The sequence below is a fragment of the Podarcis vaucheri genome (genome assembly GCF_965113315.1).
Source record: "Podarcis vaucheri genome assembly, chromosome: 5".
Classification (NCBI taxonomy): Eukaryota; Metazoa; Chordata; class Lepidosauria; order Squamata; family Lacertidae; genus Podarcis; species Podarcis vaucheri.
The window spans coordinates 95,499,970-95,520,735 of NC_138763.1; the positions used below are offsets into that span (position 1 = coordinate 95,499,970).

Consider the following 20,766-nt stretch of genomic DNA (forward strand, 5'->3'; position numbering starts at 1 on the left):
AAACATCCAGGTACTTACTGTCTTTGTAAAAGGAGTACTGAGGCACATAGGAATCGGAATCTTCATCTGGAAAACAAACGATTTACAATCACCACAGGTATGTCATTATGCACCTATGACTTAAAAGAGTTTCGCCTTCTGTCCTTACAGGGTTCCAAGGGCAAATGCAGGTATCGTTTCCAGTGTTCTCATCCCTGTGGGGAACGGCAGCAGGAGGAAATAAGAGAGGGAAGAGAGAGAGAGGTCTGCAAGGTTCCTCTCTAACCATGGAAAAGGCAGGTGTTTGAAATACCGCTGGTATTCCTTTCAGCACCAGCTGAAAACCTCTTTGCCTAAACGACCCCACACAGTAGTTTAGAAAGTTTGCATGAGCTTTGATTTGTTTTGTCTGCTCTGTTCTGGTTTTAAACTTTCTGGATGTTTTAAACTAGGGGAATATCTTTTTCAGTGATAATTTTATTGTTTTAACTTTTTCGTAAACCACTTTGAGGTTTGTTCTATAAACCAGTGGTATATAAATTTTACGAAATACATAAATACACACATGTTCCCATGTTTACCTTTGTGCATGTGGCTGTGAGAGCTCCTTCTCCTTCCATGCTTGACTACTAGAATGGCTGGATGATGATGCTGATTTTATTTATATGCCGCCCACCTGGCCGGGTTTCCCCAGCCACTCTGGGCGGTTCCCAACAGAATATTATTAAAAACACAACAAAACATCAAACATTAAAAACTTCCCTTCAGATGCCTTCTAAAAGTCAGTTAGTTGTTTATTTCCTTGACATCTGATGGGAGGGCGTTCCACAGGGTGGGTGCCACTACTAAGAAGGCCCTCCACATCAACTCAGCATCTTATTATGCTCAGTTCTAGCAAACTCGTGTTCCAAATTACATATAAGTACATATGTCTTTCTTCTTCTTCTTCAGAGTAACAGCATTTGTGAAAGAATGCCCATCAATCTAGATATATAGGAATCCTATTTTTCATAGGGACTGCCGAAAATATCCTCATTCCCAACACCTTAGCAGCACTGATTAGCAAAAATGGAATAAAATAAATAAACTCTGGGTTGGGAAATGGGTGCTGGTATTCCATTCTGAAATATACTCAGAGTCGCAAAGTGATTTCATGCTCTTTATTCAGCTCATAGTGGTGAGGAGGAATGAATGAAAGTCCCCTCACAGTATCTGCTTTATATACATTATTTACACAATGGGCTGCACATGATTGGCTAATTCCGGAATTCTACTGTAAGCCAATCAGGTTGTGGATTCACTTCTATCTGGAGCAGGATTGGGTGGTTCCTGCCAACCAATCAAACTGCTGCATTGTTCCAGGACCAATCAGACTGCTGCATTCTGAATCCTATTGTTCTAGGACTAATCAGACTGCTGCAATTTGGATCCTATTGTTCTAGGACCAATCAGACTGCTTCAGTTTGGATCCTATTGTTCTCAGTACATAACACCCCTCCCCTCTAAGTTCCAGTCCTGCCCGGGAGGTCGCATTCATAGTCCTCAAGGTATGCCGGCGGCCTACGTGTGCGTTGCGGCCTGTGGTGTTCCCTGGTCCGGGCCCCAGGTTCTGGCTCATGTTCCAAGGATGCTGGCTGTGATGGGGTTGTTTGGTCTGGTGCAACCGGCTCGCTCAGTCGTGGTTCTGGTTCTGGTGTCCTTTCGGCCTCACGGGTCCTCTCTGTATTTACTGATTCTGCCTCTCCTGCTGGCCCCTCCTGCTCTATGGGCCTCACTGTCCCGCTGTTCCCTTGGGACTCCTCTGACCTGTCCTCCTCCTGGGTTTCTCCCGGGAATCGTCGCTGTATCTGGTCGCAGTGGCGGCGCCAGCATTGCCCCCCATCCGTTAGCACCTCGTACGACACTGGGCCAGTGACCCTGGTGACTGTGGCGGGTACCCATGCCGGGCCTGCCCCAAAATTCTTTGCGTACACTGGGTCCTGGGCCTCGAAGGTCCGGGGGTTCCTGCCTTCCCCCACGACTACCTCATCCTGAGCTCTATCGGGGTGAAGGCGGTCCAATCTGATTGCAAGGCGCCGACCCATTAGTAGTTCCGCGGGGCTCCGGCCAGTCGTTGAGCTGGGGGTGCTGTGCTGTGCTAGAAGGAATGTGGCAAGGCGGTACTCCCAGTCCCCTTGCGTCATGCGGCGGAGGGTGTCCTTGGTGGTCCGCACCATGCGTTCTGCTTGGCCATTGGTGGCAGGGTGGAACGGCGCTGAACGGATGTGGCGGATGGCGTTCTGTGCTGTGAAGGTTTGGAATGCAGTCCCGTTGTCTGAGACGAGAGTGTCAGGGAGCCCGTGGGTTGCAAACAGCCTGCGTAGTACCCGGATGGCTGCGGACGTGGAAGTGGACGGTACCAGTGCGACCTCCAGCCATTTGGTGTAGGAGTCCACCACTATGAAGAATGTTTTTCCCTGAAAGGGGCCAGCGAAATCCACATGCAGGCGTGACCATGGTGCTCGGGCGGACTCCCAGGACTGGACTGGGGCCCTTGGGGGATCTGGGCGGGATTCTTGGCAGGCCTGGCAGTGTTTGACCCAAGCCTCTATCTCTCCATCGATCCCCGGCCACCACACATAACTCCTGGCAAGGGCCTTCATTCTTACTACCCCTGGATGTGTCTCGTGTAGGGCTGTGAGGACCCTTTTGCGGAGGGGCTGGGGAACAACGACTCTGCTTCCCCATAACAGGCACCCCTTGTGGGCCGACAGTTCATGTTTGCGGGTTGTGTAGCCGGCGAATTCTGGCCCGGGGCTGCTGCTGGGCCATCCCCTCCACACCCAGTCCAGGACCCGGGAGATGACCCTATCTTTCTTGGAATGGTGTGCAACTTCTTGTGCCTGAATGGGGCGGTCAGGAAGCAGCTCCAGGCTCATAACCTCTTGTGCAGGTGCTGGGTCAGGGCCTGTTTCCGGTAGTGGTAGCCTGCTGAGGGCGTCCGCATGGCCCATTGCCTTCCCCGGGCGGTGAATCAGTGCATACTGGTAGCTGGCAAGGAAAATTGACCACCTGAGGACGCGAGGAGACAGCACTTGGGGGGTCTGCTTTTCGGGGGCAAACAAGCCAAGCAACGGCTTGTGGTCAGTCACCACGGTGAAGGGCCGCCCGTACAAGAAATCATGGAATTTTTTTGCTCCCTTCACGATTGCCAGACCCTCCTTGTCAATTTGCGAGTAGTTCCGCTCGGTTGCGTTGAGTGTCTGGGAAAAGTACGCCACCGGTACCTCTCTTCCATCCGGGAGTTGGTGCCCCAGGACAGCGCCAATGCCATAGGGTGAGGCATCGCATGCTAGCACCACTGGCAGCCTCTCGTCGAAGTGTGCCAAGACAGAGTTTGAGACAAGCAAGTCCTTGACTGCCTGGAATGCAGCCTCCTGGCGCTGGCCCCACACCCAAGGGGCCCGCTTGTCCAGGAGTCTGTGTAGGGGCTCCGCTACCGCCGCCTTGTGGGGAAGGAAGGAATGGTAAAAGTTCAATAGTCCCAAGAAGGCCTGAAGTTCAGTCTTGCTCTTGGGCGCTGGGGCATCACAAATGGCCCGTACCTTGTCCCCCGTCGGGTGGACCCCTTCTGCGTCCACCATAAATCCCAGAAAGTCCACCTGAGGCACTCCTAGTAGACATTTTTCTCGCTTCACCTTGAGACCCGCCGTCTGGAAACGGTGCAGAACGGTGCGGAGGCGGTCCTCAAACTCCTCTGGTGTGGGCCCGGCAATCAACACATCATCGAAGAAGGGGGTGACGCCAGGAATCCCTTTAAGGAGAGAGTCCATTAGATTCTGGAATATGCCTGGTGCCACGCTGACCCCGAATTGCAGCCGCTTTACCCTGAACGCTCCTCTGTGCGTCACAATCGTCTGTGCCTCTGCTGTGGCCTCATCTACTGGCAGCTGTTGATATGCTTGGGCCAAGTCCAGCTTGCCAAAAATTTTCGACCCAGCCAGGGTGGCAAGGACATGGCTGACCACTGGCACTGGGTATGCGTGGGCCGTGAGGGCCTTGTTTATGGTACATTTGTAGTCTGCGCAGATGCGGACCGAACCATTAGGCTTGACGGGTGTGACGATTGGCGTTTCCCAGGGGGCATTAGGCACCGGCTCCAGCACTCCTTGCTCCACGAGTCGGTCCAATTCCTCGTCTATACGGGGTTTCAAGGCGAACGGGACCCGGCGGGCCTTGAGCCTGACCGGTCGTACTGCGGGGTCAAGCTGTAGCGCAATGGGGGGGCCCGTATACTGTCCCAATTTTCCGTCGAAAACCCCTGGAAATTCCTTGCATATGGCGTCCACGTCCACTTGTAAGCTAGTGTGGTTCACCCCGGTGACAGCTAGCCCCAGTGGTCCAAACCATGCCAATCCCAGTAAGCTAATGTAGGGGCCCTTGACCACAAGCAAGTCCAGTTGTCGCGTCCGCCCTCGGTATTGCACCCTGAAGGTCCCCACCCCCATTGTGGGGACCTTACGTTTCTGGAAGTCCCGTAGGGTGAATGGGGCCGGCCTGAGTTTGGGACCCCCAGTAGGACACAGTTTCCTTAAGGTCTTTGCCGAGATTATGGATAGAGTTGAACCCGTGTCAAGCTCCATGCGGCATGGGGCCCCCTCTATCTGTACCTCTACATAAATTTTCTCTACGTTGGGGTGGGGCAACTGGTATACCTGGCAGTCCGTGAGCTCCGTCGAGTTGCCTTGGTGCGTTGGGCCCCGGGACCTGGGGCTCTTGGGTTGGTCATCTGATACCTGGTGTCGGGTGGGCCGAGCCCGACACACCCGGGCGATGTGTCCCGATTTTCTGCACTGCCTGCACTCTGCGTTGCGGAAACGGCAGGTCCTCCTCTCGTGACTCTCCCCGCAGCTTGCGCAGTTTCCTCCTTCTCGTCGAGGCAGCTGTGGTCTGTGCGCTGCTTGAGTGCGCTGCTGTACTCGGTGCACCTCCTCCCTGTCAGATCCTGAGTCGTCGGTGAGGTCTTCATGGTGGACCCTCGGTTGGGATGGCAGGCTCGGCCGTGCCTCTTGCGTCGACCTCTCGGCAGCTTCCGTTGCCAGGGCCTCCTCCAGAGCGACGTGGAACGTTAGGTCCTTCTTAGCGTAGAGGCGTCGTTGCAGCTTCTCATCCTTCAGGCCACCGACGAGACGGTCACGAAGCATGTTCTCCAGCTCTGAGAAGTTGCAGAACCGGGCGGCTTGGCGGAGAGAGGTCACAAACCCAGTTATGGTTTCCCCAGGGGCTTGTCGCTTTGCGTAGAAGGCATTTCGACGAGCCACCACTGAGGGCTGCGGCGAAAAGTGCCCCTTCAGCTGTTCCATTATTGTTTTGTATGGAACAGTAGCGATGTCTTCAGGCGCAAGGAGAGCCCGGGCGATTTCAAACGTCTCCTCTCCGCAGACGCTGAAGAATATCGCCCTCTTCTTGGCATCTTCTTCGTCGGTGACCCCTTTGGCTTCTAGGAGGAAGGTGAAACGGGAGGCGTACGCTTCCCAGTCTCCAGATGCTGGGTTGAATGGCGAGAAGCTGCTGTTGGCTGCCATTCTGAGTTCCTTGTGTCCCGGAGCTGAAGCCTGGATACACGGTGCGAGGCAGCAGTGCAGCAGGTGGCGGTGCTGCGGTGCTGTGTGTGGCAGTCAGCTCAGCGGGATCCCACCTTCGTCGCCAGTGAAATATACTCAGAGTCGCAAAGTGATTTCATGCTCTTTATTCAGCTCATAGTGGTGAGGAGGAATGAATGAAAGTCCCCTCACAGTATCTGCTTTATATACATTATTTACACAATGGGCTGCACATGATTGGCTAATTCCGGAATTCTACTGTAAGCCAATCAGGTTGTGGATTCACTTCTATCTGGAGCAGGATTGGGTGGTTCCTGCCAACCAATCAAACTGCTGCATTGTTCCAGGACCAATCAGACTGCTGCATTCTGAATCCTATTGTTCTAGGACTAATCAGACTGCTGCAATTTGGATCCTATTGTTCTAGGACCAATCAGACTGCTTCAGTTTGGATCCTATTGTTCTCAGTACATAACACATTCATTCCTAGAAAGACTGTCCATTACCTCCTGCCCAGTACCCGCCAACAGTTCTGAGGCCTTCCCATTTGACTGACCAGTTTCCACTATGTTTGCATGAAGATCCAATCATCCTCAAGCAAGGTCACACCTCTATACTTCCGAGGACTCTTGGCAGCATTTTAGCTGTTGCAGAATTCTCACGGTGCAGAATTGTTTGGGAAGGCTGACCTGGAGCTTTCCACTGCCTTAAAGTGGAAAGAAGAAGCCTTCTGAGTCAGGCAGGCAGATGGACTCGGCCTATCTGCATGCCAGCCGACACACCTGAACATCAGCTTGCTCAGAGAGAGAAGTCAGGCCCTGATGTTTATTTACAGGCCTACAAGGATTCCTGTTGGCTCCCCATGCCACCCGATTCCCACTGAGCTGAAAGCTTCACTTCATCCTCAGGTCATTGGCACCTGACTGTTTAGGTTGGCTATCAGTTTTCTCAGCTTGAACGCTGCCACTGTGGCACAGAAGAAAAGCACTTGGGTCCATTGCCCAAGTTCCCAGTTCCCTTGCCTCAAGCAAGAGCAACACCTTCTTGAAGCGATGGCAGCCTCCTGCTGCAGAAAGCGTTCATTCTCTGTAACAATAAAACAGACCCGGAAGCTTTAAAACAAGCTAGAAATCTGCTTTTTCACCACCCAATGCTCCAAAACAGCACGCAGGCTGTCGTCCTAGGCTTTGCATACTCAGCAAGGTTCCTGCGGCAGCAATCTCATTATAAGACGTTGCCACAAATAGTTTGACATGGTGCTCAACAAGGGCTTAGGAAAGTCGTCCCCCCCCCTCCTCCTGCAACACGGCTGAGATGCATTTAGTAATCGCAGTAGCTGACAGAATAACAATTCCACACCAAAATAAAAAAATTCCTTCCAGTAGCACCTTAAAGACCAACTAAGTTAGTTTTTGGTATGAGCTTTCGTGTGCATGCACACTTCTTCGTATCTGAGTGGTTTCCGAGTCCATGTTGTAAATAACTTTATCACACAGGCATTCCTTGCAATGCACAGCATTTTGTCTGAAGGCCTCAAATGCCCACATAAGATGGAACAGAATCTTGTTATCTGGGATCTCTGACACAGAATCTTGTTATCTGGGATCTCTGACACAGGTTCTTCTGCCACCAGAGATCATTTTTTTAACCCCCGGCGTCAGAGGGTGAGCCTGTGGAGACTCATACATGCAAAACACATGCGTTTCCAAAAGGGTTTTTCTAAAGTCTTGAGCTATGGGTCACTTTTACAGACAGCATGCCAGATTCAGCGCATCTAAGAGCTTGTGCTTGGTGCCACTGAGAGTGCACCGGCTATGGAAAGGCAGCCCCCAGCAAGCCCCACGCCGCCAACAAAGTAGGAAGTATTACACGGGTACAAATATCTAAGCTTAATTAGAAGTGAAGGTAATCCATGGAGGAGGGGGCAGCTAACCGGGGGCCGGAATCAGAGGAGCTTCAATGAGTCTAAACATTTTGAGTCACAGCATAAATGCATGATTATACATATACATATTGATACATATTTAGAACTTTTACATGTCATACATGACACGTAAAATACTAAGATACGTATAAATATGTGTAAAATCGCACAGTATAAATGCAGCGCTATACACTGAATATGTATAAATTCATACGTTCAAAAATATAGTAAAGGTTCGCTATCTATGCTAGCATTCGATTGATGTTGGAGAGAAATTGAGTTGAGAAACAAGATTAAGGGTATATATTGATATAAGAATGTATTAGATAAAATGGAAATAAATATACAATAATACGATTACATTCATTTGTAAAAAAAGAATATACAAAGAGATAGATAGGAAGTCTGTTGTGTTGGTACAGATATTACAGTGGTGCCTTGCAAGACGAAATTAATTCGTTCCGCAAGTCTCTTCGTCTTGCGGTTTTTTCGTTTTGCGATGCACGGTTTCCCATAGGAATGCATTGAAAATCAATTAATGCGTTCCTAGGGAAACCGCCTTCAGACCAGGTCCGGGGACAGTCTGTCCCCGGACCTCTTCTGAAGGCTGGGGCGGGGGGGGACAAGGGCTTTTCTTCCCACCCCCAGCATTTTAAAAAACCCCGGGACAGCGGAGGACTTCTCCGCTGTCCGGGCGATCTTAAAATGCTGGCGGGCGGCATTTTAAAATCGCCCCGGACAGCGGAGGACTTCTCCGCTGTCCGGGGCGATTTAAAAGCCCCTGGGAAGGCAGGCAGGGGGGACAAAGACTTTTGCCCCCCGCCAGCCTTCAGAAGAGGTCCTGGACCTCTTCTGAAGGCGGGCGGGGGTCCAAAGTCTTTGCTCCCCCCCGCCTGCCTTCAAAAGGTGTCCCCGCGGCGGCGGGAGGTGTCCCCTGCCCCCCGCCCGGCTTCGGAGCACCGGGAGAAGCGATCTCCCCCCAGCCCCTTGCTTCAGAAGAGGTCCGGGGGAAGCGGGAAGCGAAGCGCTTCGCTTCCCCGCTTCCCCCGGACGTCTTTTGCAGCAAGGGGCTGCAGGGAGATCGCTATCTCCCCCCAGCCCCTTGCTTCAAAAGAGAAGACCCGCTGTCCCCGGGGCAAGCTTCGTTTTGCAAAGCAAGCCCATAGGGAAATTCGTCTTGCGAGGCAACTCGAAAACGAAAAAACCTTTCGTTTTGCGAGTTTTTCGTCTCGCGAGGCGTTCGTCTTGCGGGGTACCACTGTATTTTGAAATGGCTTTATGTCTTTCTTTTTTCTTTTTTCTTTCTTTAGGTACATAAATTTGGTATATAAACTTTGTATACATGTTGGAAATTATATTATAATATGCCCTGTAATGTAATATGATAATGTATACATATGTGACATAAGAACGTTAATATTTTTTTAAAAAAATATGTATAAATTCTGTGTGTGTAAACTAAATGTCATGTCAATGGTCATCTCTTTCAATTGATTTTGTTAGTCTTTTTTGTTCTAAGGCGGGGTCTCCCAAACTTGGGTCTCCAGCTGTTTTCTGGACTACAGCTCCCATCGTCCCTGAACACTGGTCCTGCTAGCTAGGGGTGGTGGGAGTTGTAGTCGGTGGGAGTTGTAGGTGGTTGGAGGATGGATGGCGGCTAACAGATTGAGGTTGAATCCCGACAAGACAGAAGTACTGTTTTGGGGGAGACAGGGGGCGGGCGGGTGTGGGGGATTCCCTGGTCCTGAATGGGGTAACTGTGCCCCTGAAGGACCAGGTGCGCAGCCTGGGAGTCATTCTGGACTCACAGATGTCCATGGAGGCGCAGGTTAATTCTGTGACCAGGGCAGCTATTTACCAGCTCCATCTGGTACACAGGCTGAGACCCTACCTGCCCGCGGACTGTCTTGCCAGAGTGGTGCATGCTCTAGTTATCTCCCACTTGGACTACTGCAATGCGCTCTACGTGGGGCTACCTTTGAAGGTGACCTGGAAACTGCAATTAATCCAGAATGCAGCAGCTAGACTGGTGACTGAGAGCAGCCGCCGAGACCATATAACACCGATCTTGAAAGACCTACACTGGCTCCCTGTACGTTTCCGAGCACAATTCAAAGTGTTGGTGCTGACCTTTAAAGTCCTAAGCGGCCTCGGTCCAGTATACCTGAAGGAGCGCTCCACCCCCATCGTTCAGCCCGGACACTGAGATCCAGCTCCGAGGGCCTTCTGGCGGTTCCCTCATTGCGAGAAGCAAAGCTACAGGGAACCAGACAGAGGGCCTTCTTGGTAGTGGCGCCCGCCCTGTGGAACGCCCTCCCAACAGATGTGAAGAAAATAAGCAGCTATCCTATCTTTAAAAGACATCTGAAGGCAGCCCTGTTCAGGGAAGTTTTTAATATTTAACGCTGTACTGCTTTTAACACTTGATTGGGAGCCGCCCAGAGTGGCTGGGGAAACTCAGCCAGATGGGCAGGGTATAAATAATAAATTATTATTATTATTATTATTATTATTATAGTCCAAAAACAGCTGGAGACCCAAGTGTGGGAAACCCCGTCTAAGGTAATCTTTAAAAAGTAGTCAGGGGAAGGGAAAAACACAAGACAATATTTTTTAAAAATACACACTAGGTTAAATGCTATTATTTCAGGGCGATCAATTAAGTGGCATCATGAGCCCAATTCACTGGGACCGTTTTCAGCAAAGCCCCCCATGGAATGAATGGGGAATGTGCAACCAAATGGCTCTCTTCTCAGACCAGTCCTGTTCCAGCCAATGCAGTTTGCGCTTGGTGGATTGGGCTCAGTGTGCCAGGTAAACTACTGCAGATGCGCGGCTCGGTACCTTGGATTGAGCACACAAAAACCAAGCAGATCCAAGTCCCGCAGCAGTGGGGACTGTTAGAAAGCAGAGAGAGCAAGGCCAAGCCAAGAAAGCTGGTCCGACAGTTAAGGCAAAAAAGTTAACTGACAGCAGATCATTAGGAAGAAGCAAACGAAGGTAGGGGAAGAAAACTCTGGTTGGAAAGTTAAGGAGGAAGCAGCAGCAGAGCTTGTGCAAAAGGAAACGTTGGCCAACCACGACTATTTACCTTCAGATTTAGGGCTAGGAGTAGACACAGGAAACTGGTAGGTAGGAGAATAAGGATTTTCTTCTGCAGCGGAGAAAAGCAAGGGAGTTGGACAGCAGTGGAGGAAACGTCACTCCCCCAATTCCCTATCCCCATTAAGCTTCTCGCGGCCTCGTTCGACAACAGTGTTACATCACACGCTCCAGACAGAGAATAAAAGGTTAGAAAGTATTTTGCCTCCGCACACATCACACAAGGAGGCAAACTGAGCACCACTCAAGAGCCAGCCATGCTGAAAGGACAGGCATTCAACTAAGTAGCACGCTCTAGTGTGAAAGATTTAAGAGGATGGTTAAAAACCAAACACAGAACAACTGGCTAAGCTTGTGGGTACCTTTGGTTTGGGGCTGGATATCAGGAAGTTCAGGGAATTTGTAGGTAGGGCAATAAGGGTTTTCTTCAGGAGGGTCTGTGCAGAAAGAGCACATTTTGGGGGAAAGAACAGAGAGGAAAGAAATGAAGGGAGAGATTGACAAATCAGTGTGAATCTCCTCGCACGCGCATGTCGAGAATTGTATTTGATGTTGACGCCCCCCACAAAAAAGTGCAGAAAACATCCATTTAGCATTCTGCTGTACCCTGAGGCCAACTATATCTGTGCCCTTCTTTCAAGCCCATCCCTGGGTGGCTCGTGGTCTCCCTGAGATGGCGGTTCGCTACTTCTGGGTCACGTGGCCAGCGTGACGAAGCTGCTCTGGCGAGCCAGCACCAGCACAGCACACGGAAACGCCGTTTACCTTCCCGCTATAAAGCGGTACCTATTTATCTACTTGCACTTAGGGGTGCTTTCGAACTGCTAGGTGGGCAGGAGCTGGGACCGAACGACGGGAGCTCACCCCGCCGCGGGGGTTCGAACCACCGACCATACAATCGGCAAGTCCTAGGCACGGAGGTTTTACCCACAGCGCCACCCGCGTCCCCAAGAAATAAATAGAGAGAAACAAATAGCAGTGTTGCGAGAGGCATCAAGAGAGTCAATGCCAGACAACTGAAGAACAGGACACGTATCTGTCATGACTAAGGTCTTTGGGGGCAGAAACTGGAAAGTGCTGGAAGGTTCTAGCAGGCTCACTTATTGTTTTGGCTACCTCAAGGTCACGCTAAGACAGGAAAGATAAATCCCTGTGTTCAGCGAGCTTCTCTCTCTCTCTCTCTCTCTCTCTCTCTCTCTCTCTCTCTCTTTGATTGCACATTGCATGTAACAAAGTTTTTGCCTCAATAAATTTGCTCCTTTCCCTGTGGATCTTTTGACTCTGTGTGGTTCTTTTTATTTACTGCAAGACACTGTCCGTCAGTATCAGCCAGCCAGTCCTTAGAGGGCAGTTGATGCTAAGAAGGCTGTGGGGCCTTATCTCAGGCCCTGCCCTGATGGTGTGGGGCTTCTCCTGGCTCTGCCCCCCCCCCAATTCCAGGCATGGACGTTTGTACGGAGAAAGGCAGACAGACCTCTCTGCACACAGCCTTCCCAGGGCCCTCAAATCCCACATGCTCCTGGTTCCTGTCTATGCGAAAGCCTAAAGGCATGGAGGTCCATGTGCAAAATGTTCCACACCTTAGACATCCATGTTAACACGTAGGGGGCGGGGGCAGAGGTGGCAGGAGCTGCACATTGCAAAGATATGGAGCCCCTTTCATGCCAGGACTATAGGTGAAGGGACCCCTGACCATTAGGTCCAGTCGTGGCCGACTCTGGGGTTGCGGCGCTCATCTTGCTTTACTGGCCAAGGGAGCCGGCATACAGCTTCCAGGTCATGTGGCCAGCATGAGTAAGCCGCTTTTGGCGAACCAGAGCAGCGCACGCCAACACCATCTACCTTCCCGCCAGAGCGGTACCTATTTATCTACTTGCACTTTGATGTGCTTTCGAACTGCTAGGTTGGCAGGAGCAGGGACCGAGCAACGGGAGCTCACCCCGTCGTGGGGATTCGAACCGCCGACCTTCTGATCAGCAAGCCTTAGGCTCTGTGGTTTAGACCACAGTGCCACCCGCGTCCCGAGCCAGGACTATAAACATGTATAAAAATTCAGACACACAGCATCAATGGACCAACGTACAAATGATGCCAAAGATGTGTAAACACAACACACCTCTCCTTTTTTGCTTTTTAAATGACAGTCACGGAGGCAGGCATAGGGTCAGCATCAGGACCAATCACCTCCCTCCCTCCTCCTGCTGTTAGCCATGGGGGAGAACTACCCTTGGCCCCCACAAGCACTTAATGGCAGCTTCGGGAAAGGCTGGATTTTCTATGAAACTGAGCCATTCCTCCAACTGCTATTTAAAGGACAAAAGTAAGGCAAGCTAAATGCTATCAAGCATGTAACCTCGTGGGTAGTTTGGCTCTCCAGATCCGTTCTCAACCTTTCTCCTGGTGCTCTGGGTACTTTCAACATCCACTTAGGGCTGCCCACAGGTTTGAACTCAGGGCTTCTGGGGGAAACAAAAAGCAGGCAGGCAAACGGTACCTTTTGTCAGCCTGTGGATCTGCTTGAACATCGTCTTGTACCAGTCCTTTGATCGGTCCGTGTTCTAATAGAAAAAGGGACAAAACATGTCATCGGCGCGAGTTCATTCTGCCGTCCAAAAAACAAAGAAGCTTCCCTCACGGCACGCACTCTGCTCATTCTCTGCGACAATAACTGCATTGCAAAGGTTTGTCCCCTGCTGCTGCTCTGTCACAGCTTGACCAACAGCCTGCAAAAGCTGAGGGAAATCTAGTGGGGCAGCAATAAAAAGATGCCGGCATGTTTGCAAAGCTAAGCAGGGTCCGGTGTGGTTTCAAATTGGATGGGAGACCATGCGTTGAGATTCCTGTATTGCAGGGGGCTGGACTAGATGGCTCTTGCGGTCCCTTCCAACTCTACAATTCTATGACTTTTGTGAGTAACAGAAGTGGGCTAGCAGGGTTGCTCTCTCTCGACCCTATTAAAGACAGGGTGAACAAAAATCTTTTTTTTAAAAAAATGATTTTTTAAAAAATTTAAATCAATTTTTTAAAATAAAATGCTTTTGGAGGAAAAAAAATTCTAAAGATAGTTTTATATTTAAGTTACATTATAGTCCAAAGGCTATTCATCAGGAAATAAGGATTTGTTTTAAGTTTTTCCATGTGTGCTAAAACCCAGTCTAAGTTTTTTTAAAAAAACAACAACAACCTTTTAACCACATCAGTTAACCAACATGGATACATATGCTATAATGTTATCGTTTTAGTTAAATAAATTGTTTAAATTGTTATGAAGGAAATGAATATTTTTCTCCTTCCAATAAAGTACAGCAGAAATGTTGTCCAAATATAAACAGTTAACTTATTAAACCTCACAATAATTTCATGCTTATCTGACGCGGGTGGCGCTGTGGGCTAAAGCCTCAACGCCTAGGGCTTGCCGATCGAAAGGTCGGCGGTTCGAATCCCCGCGGCGGGGTGCGCTCCCGCTGCTCGGTCCCAGCGCCTGCCCACCTAGCAGTTCGAAAGCACCCCCGGGGGCAAGTAGATAAATAGGTACCGCTTACCAGCGGGAAGGTAAACGGCGTTCCGTGTGCGGCTCTGGCTCGCCAGAGCAGCGATGTCACGCTGGCCACGTGACCCGGAAGTGTCCCCGGACAGCGCTGGCCCCCGGCCAATAGATGTGAGATGGGCGCACAAACCCCACAGTCTGTCAAGACTGGCCCGTTCGGGCAGGGGTACCTTTACCTTTACCTTTATTTCTAATAGTATAACCAAATCAGTAATTTTTGATATACCGTATTTTGCGCCCCATAAGACGCTCCGGCCCATAAGACGCACCTAGTTTTTTTGGGGGGAAATAAAGAAAAAAAATTATTTCCCCCCCCCCCAGGTGCGGGGCTGGAAGAACCAGGTCGGGGAACAGTGGGAAGGCACGCTCTGCCTCCCCGCTGTCCCCCGAGCTTGTGGGGCTGGCGATGGGCAGAGCTGTGCTGATCCCGGGATGGCAGGCAGCTCTGTGCCGCCATCCAGAGCGGGGCGGGACTTAGCACCCGGCTCCCGGTGGCCGCGCAGAGCTGCGCTGATCCTGGGACTGCAGGCAGCTCTGCGCAACCCTCGGAGCCGGTCTCCCGAGGGTTGCGCAGAGCTTCCTGAAGCCTGGAGAGCGAGAGGGGTCGGTGCGCACCAACCCCCCTCGCTCTCCAGGCTTCAGCGAAAGCCTGCATTCGCCCCATAAGACGCAGGCACATTTCCCCTTCATTTTTGGAGGGGAAAAAGTGTGTCTTATGGGGCGAAAAATACGGTAAGTGTAAAAACTACTCTGAAAATTTATTATTCCCAAAATGAAATCTTCATCTGGTTGTAAATATTAGGATTATACCAGCAAGAATGAGTCTTTATGCAAAAAAAAAAAAAAAGATTTAAATCAAGTCTTACTGACTAGTGATTTAAATCAAGTCTTACTGACTAGTGATTTAAATCAAGTCTTACTGACTAGTGATTTAAATCAAATCCTCCCGATTAAAGATATTAATTGTGTGTAAAAAGTGCACTGCAATGCACTGCATTTCCGTCTCCTTGATGGGCTACCTTCCCAGGTGGACAAGCCTCATCTGCCACTCACTTCCGTCTAAAAGCATGCGCAGAATCTTCCATCTCGGCCATTAGACTCACTATTGGTCTCATCTGCTCAACTTGCCAGAGTCTGTCGTAGCATGCAGGGGACAGACAAGTCCCTAACTCACAAGGGGTTTGAGACCCACCGGCTAACTTCACCTGGTTTAGTTGGCCAGTCGAAGCCATTCCCGGATTGTGGCCACTGTTGCACGCTGCCAGCTTCCAGGAGCCACAGGTGAGTGCTGAGTGCAGGGCGAGGGCCAAAGATGAACAAACCACCCGTTTGTCTTCTTCTTCTTTGGCAATCACTCGTAGCCGAGTAAGATTGTCTTCCATAAACATGGTTTTAACAATGAGTCCACAAGTGACTGTGGAAGCCATTTCTGGATCCACACGTCCTTCCACAGTGGGGACATTGGTTTCCAGGTGGGAGTTGATCACGGTGTGGATTTGCCAAGCGTGCCTTCCTCTTAGCACATTTCTCCCTTGGGGCCTGAGTTGGAGTGTCTTCAAAGCCCATGACACCTTTGGTAAAGGCTGTTCTCCAATTGGCGCGCTCGCAGGTCAGTGCTTCCAATTTGTCAGTGTTTATACTACAGTGGTACCTCAGGCTACATACGCTTCAGGTTACATACGCTTCAGGTTACAGACTCCGCTAACCCAGAAATATTACCTCGGGTTAAGAACTTTGCTTCAGGATGAGAACAGAAATCGTGCTCCAGCGGTGTGGCAGCAGCAGGAGGCCCCATTAGCTAAAGTGGTGCTTCAGGTTAAGAACAGTTTCAAGTTAAGTACGGACCTCCGGAACGAATTAAGTACTTAACCCGAGGTACCACTGTACATTTTTTTAGATTTGACACCCCATACAGGTTAGCACAAATGAATTTACGTGGAAGGAGAATGGGCCAAATTTCCTTACCCTTAATGGAATGCCTATGTCATCCGGCGAGGAATCGGTCATGTACTGCGGACTCTTAATGACTTTCTTCCTTTCCTCCATTGCTTGTTTCTTGCTTTGGCTCATCTTTTCTTGGACAGGCATATAATCTACTTTATCCGCTAGTGGCACATCTATCGCTGGCTCTGTAAACAAAGGAAGCAAGTCCATCGCTTTGACTTCCAATACAATCATTACACAATATCCAACATCAATCACTCCAAAAACCTTGGCGAAACACTGATGAGTCTGACAGTCCCAAGACAGCAAAATAATTTGAAACGTGACCGAATAAGCAAGGGATTTTTACAAGGAGCAGTAGCCCATCAATGTCTGGGATTTGACTCTAGCCACTAATCCACAAACCAGGCTAAACATGGGTTCTCAAAAGCACTACCTAATTCTAGCAATATTTATAGGTAAATGTAAAGGTACCCCTGACAGTTAAGTCCAGTCGCGAACGACTCTGGGGTTGCAGCGCTCATCTCGCTTTACAGGCCGAGGGAGCCGGCATTTGTCTGCTTCTACAGACAGTTTTTCTGGGTCATGTGGCCAGCATGACTAAGCGACTTCTGGTGAAGCCAGAACAGCGCACGGAAATGCCGTTTACCTTCCCACTGGAGCGGTACCTATTTATCTACTTGCACTGTGTGCTTTCGAACTGCTAGGTTGGCAGGAGCAGGGACCGAGCAACAGGAGCTCACCCTGTCACGGGGCCTCGAACCGCCGACCTTCTGATCGGCAAGTCCAAGTGGCACAGTGGTTTAAATATTTATAGGGCTGAGCAAAAAATGGCTTCCCCCAATTCTCCACGCTATTTGTGGCTGGCAAAACTGTGGTGGTGGGGAGACATTTCCCCCAAATATTCTTTGGGGCAAGGTGGGATTCTCTTACTGTTTGAAGTGGAGGCATTAATGGGGAATTATCAGGGGGGAAATTCTGCAAAAACTCACTGAAGCTCACTTAAACTCAAAAGAATTCTATTCTTAGCTCACGCTGGTAGATGAAGGAAGCGCAAAGCTAGGACAGGAAGATGGCAGGAACAGGAGCCAAGCCTGTTAATTCCTTCAACAATATTAAAATATATGGGATCTGCAAGGCAAAGGCAAAGGGACCTCTGACCATTAGGTCCAGTTGCAGATGACTCTGGGGTTGCGGCGCTCATCTCGCTTTACTGGCCAAGGGAGCCAGCATACAGCTTCCGGGTCATGTGGCCAGCATGACTAAGCCACTTCTGGCGAACCAGAGCAGCGCACAGAAACACTGTTTACCTTCCCGCCGGAGCGGTACCTATTTATCTACTTGGTTGGCAGGAGCTGGGACCGAGCAACGGGAGCTCACCCCGTCACGGGGATTTGAACCACCGACCTTCTGATCGACAAGTTCTAGGCTCTGTGGTTTAACCCACAGCAGCATGTATGGGATCTGCAGCTGCACTCAAAATCTTCCCTGCTTGTAATGTTGGTGGAGAAGTTGAGAGGGCCATTCGGTTGAACTCCCCAGCCAGCTTGGAGGTAGTGGAACAAGAAACACACCAAAAGAGGAAACTCCGATAATGTTCTTTTCTGAGAAATTTGGCTCGGCCCTCGTACCTTGACGTTAGGTTGCATAACAAAGTGCCACAATGGGGAATCCTTCAAGTCCCACCTCTGAGGAAATTCCCGTGAAGGATTTCAGGGGTGAAAAGGACACAGGACATTACAACTTCCCTCATCAAAAGTTTGCCAAGTTGCAGGAACTCTGATATCACTGCGTAGCATGCATGGGAGAAAGACCAGATAGTAAAACCATGCACCCAGTTGTAGTACCCAAAGCCAACCAGAGCTGTATGGTTCAGAATGGGATATTGAAATAGTGCAGGATGAGGCTCATGCAGAGAGAGCCAGCTTCAGTCATTGAGTACCCTTAGCAAATCCTGTATAGAGCCACTTCATCTAATACTCTTAATTTTTTTTTAATATTGTCAATTAACCTGTGTAAATTGCTCCTGAATCAGTTTGTTGCAGGGTGGCATACATGTTTTGAATAAATGAAAATACTGATTGTTGATCTAGGTTTTGAATGAGGGGCCTGCTCTTAAATCTAGCACAAGATTGACAAGCGAAGGAAAGGTCTTGAAATCACTGAAAGTTCAGTATGGTAACCCTCTAAATTCACCTCAAGGGGCAGTTAGCCTAATCCAGGAAGCACAATGGGTTTGCTAAGAAAAAGTTGTTGTTTTATGGAAAGCAAACCAGAGAAAGACCAACAAGTTTCAGAAGTGGGAAATTTAAACTGAATTCTGGGGTCATAGGTACCTAGACCAAAAGGAACATTAAAAAAGTAATTGTCCCAGATTGAGCACATAATATGAGTAAAAATCTCAAAGATGGAAAGAAACAAGTAGGTTTCTCCCAGGATCTCTACTACGACTTGCGCTTGTTTAAACATGTTCAGCTTGAACAGGGAAGTGGTCAGGATTGCTTGTGACACCAAATTTATTAGAATGGTACAAGCGCACTGTTTCAAACGGATCTCTCCAAACTTTACAGATGGGAAAGAAACTGGTACAGGAGGCTTACTTTGAGCTGGGAGTTGAACCAGCATCTCTAGGTGGAATAAGAGTTAAAGAGGATTTTTCATTTAGAAAATAAACATGACTAAGAGTGGTTAGAGAGTCCGACTAGGACTTGGGAGGCCGGGGTTCATATCTCAGCTGTGCCATGAACCTCACTAGGTGACCATGGGCCAGTGAGCATCTCGCAGCCTTACCTACCTCCTAGGGGAGTTGAGATGATAATATGGATTGTGGGAGAACCATGAACTGTGCACTCCTTTGAGGAGAGTTGGGCTTATAAATATAATAACAAATAAATGCATAACGGGGATGGGCATACAATGCTGCTTTCTAAGATTGTGTACGATGTCTACAAGGAAGGTAGGTAAAGGTAAAGGGACCCCTGACCATTAGGTCCAGTCGTGACCGACTCCGGGGTTGTGGCGCTCATCTCGCTTTATTGGCCAAGGGGAGCCGGCGTAAAGCTTCCGGGTCATGTGGCCAGCATGACCAAGCTGCTTCTGGTGAACCAGAGCAGCACATGGAAACGCCGAGTGGTACCTATTTATCTACTTGCACTTTGATGTGCTTTCGAACTGCTAGGTTGGCAGGAGCAGGGACCGAGCAACGGGAGCTCACCCCATTGCGGGGATTCGAGCCGCCGACCTTCTGATCGGCAAACCCATGAGGCTCTGTGGTTTAACCCACAGCGCCACCCACGTCCCTAACAAGGAAGGTAAAGTGACATTTATTGGTGGCGGTAGGAAGAAAATACTTCACAGGATCAATTAATTTATGGCAGGAGCTGCCACAGGATGTGGCGAAAGCCACTAAGCTGAGACAGCTTTAAAAGGGGATTTCATAAATACACAGGTGCCAGGCCGCTCTTCTCTTACAGGAGAAGGAAATGGGCGAGAAGCCTAGCAAGCGAGCCAGCAGTTATATATATATATAAAAGTGGCAACCCAAGAAAGTTCAGAAAGGGAAAAGCTTACCGCACTTACACTGGCAACCTGGTCTGTTACCATCCCGTAAGTGTAATCAGTCGATAAATGTAGTTGTTCCTTTCCTCCCTCTACATTTCGGTCCCGTTTAGCGTCATTTAAAAGAATGTTCGGTTTTAAAGCACGTTACTATCTGAAGGCAGGTATGTGGGGCACACTATTTTTCATCCAGGATGGGAGCTCTCCTCAGGAATTGGCTGAGGTGAGGTGCAGTGGCTGTGAGAAGACACGGGCGCAAATTTCTAGCAGAACTGGACAGAATAGTTGTGTTGGGGGAGCTCAGTATCTTTTTTTTCAGCAGCAAGGCACTGTGTAGCTGTCAAGCATATTTATTGACTACCGTATACAGTCTCGCCTTTCAGAATCTAATACACCCAAGGCAGTCTTAAAAGAATTTGCATGCTCCTTCCAGCACTTTCAAGAGAGAGGATATACTTCGCAGTGACTGAGCGGACAATAATTTATCTACCCCTTTCAGTAAAGGCTCTTCAGTTGCGGATTCACTAAAGGTACTCTGCTAAGTCACAAAGCAGTGCGCTTCTCAGGCGAACACAGCAGCAGGAGAACAGGAGAAGAAAAGGAGGTGGCAACATTTGGGGACCGTACCTGATAGGCTACTAAGCCTTTTTTGTTGTTCTGTGGGAGAGGAGAAAACGACAGACAAATAAGTGGTACAAACACCAGAGACGTGAGCGCTCTCAACTCTTGCAGTGATCTGGGCAGGCATAAATAACACATGCTGTACACAAGGGCTTAGGTGCCTCCTTATCAAATCCTGAACCCAAGGTATTTCCACCAAAGCAAGCTAATGTTCAGCCCTGCACAACTTCAAAACAGCAGTGCTAGACGTTCCCAATTCATTGATACCGTGAGTGAGTTGTTCCAAGCAGGATGTATAAATATCAAAGCTCAAAAACACACACACCTCCAAACAGTGGGTTTATTATTAGTATCTATATATCACTTTAGACAGTTTATCTTGTGACCTTTTGCAACGACTTTGGAAGACAGGTAAATAATTATTATATTCAGATTGCAGGTGTGGGTTAAGTATGAAAGAAAGGGTGGCTTATCGAAGGCCACTTATTGACTTAATGGACAGAGGCAAA

General features: G+C 49.4%; 1 protein-coding gene across 37 annotated transcripts in view; it reads right to left on the bottom strand.

The window, feature by feature from the left end:
* SORBS1 (sorbin and SH3 domain containing 1) overlaps window positions 1-20,766 on the bottom strand; it is a 211,881-nt gene that overhangs the window by 59,956 nt on the left and 131,159 nt on the right. For 33 of the 37 annotated variants that reach the window (XM_082223035.1, XM_082223036.1, XM_082223014.1 and 30 more), the window contains 6 exons: window positions 20,264-20,293; window positions 16,100-16,263; window positions 13,082-13,145; window positions 10,950-11,024; window positions 10,577-10,639; window positions 19-66 (listed from right to left, as the gene is read on the bottom strand). In XM_082223035.1, coding sequence (XP_082079161.1) covers window positions 19-66; window positions 10,577-10,639; window positions 10,950-11,024; window positions 13,082-13,145; window positions 16,100-16,263; window positions 20,264-20,293 — 444 coding nt within the window. The remainder of the gene's footprint in view (window positions 1-18; window positions 67-10,576; window positions 10,640-10,949; window positions 11,025-13,081; window positions 13,146-16,099; window positions 16,264-20,263; window positions 20,294-20,766) is intronic. The other 4 variants (XM_082223032.1, XM_082223030.1, XM_082223022.1 and 1 more) reach the window with 3 other exon arrangements.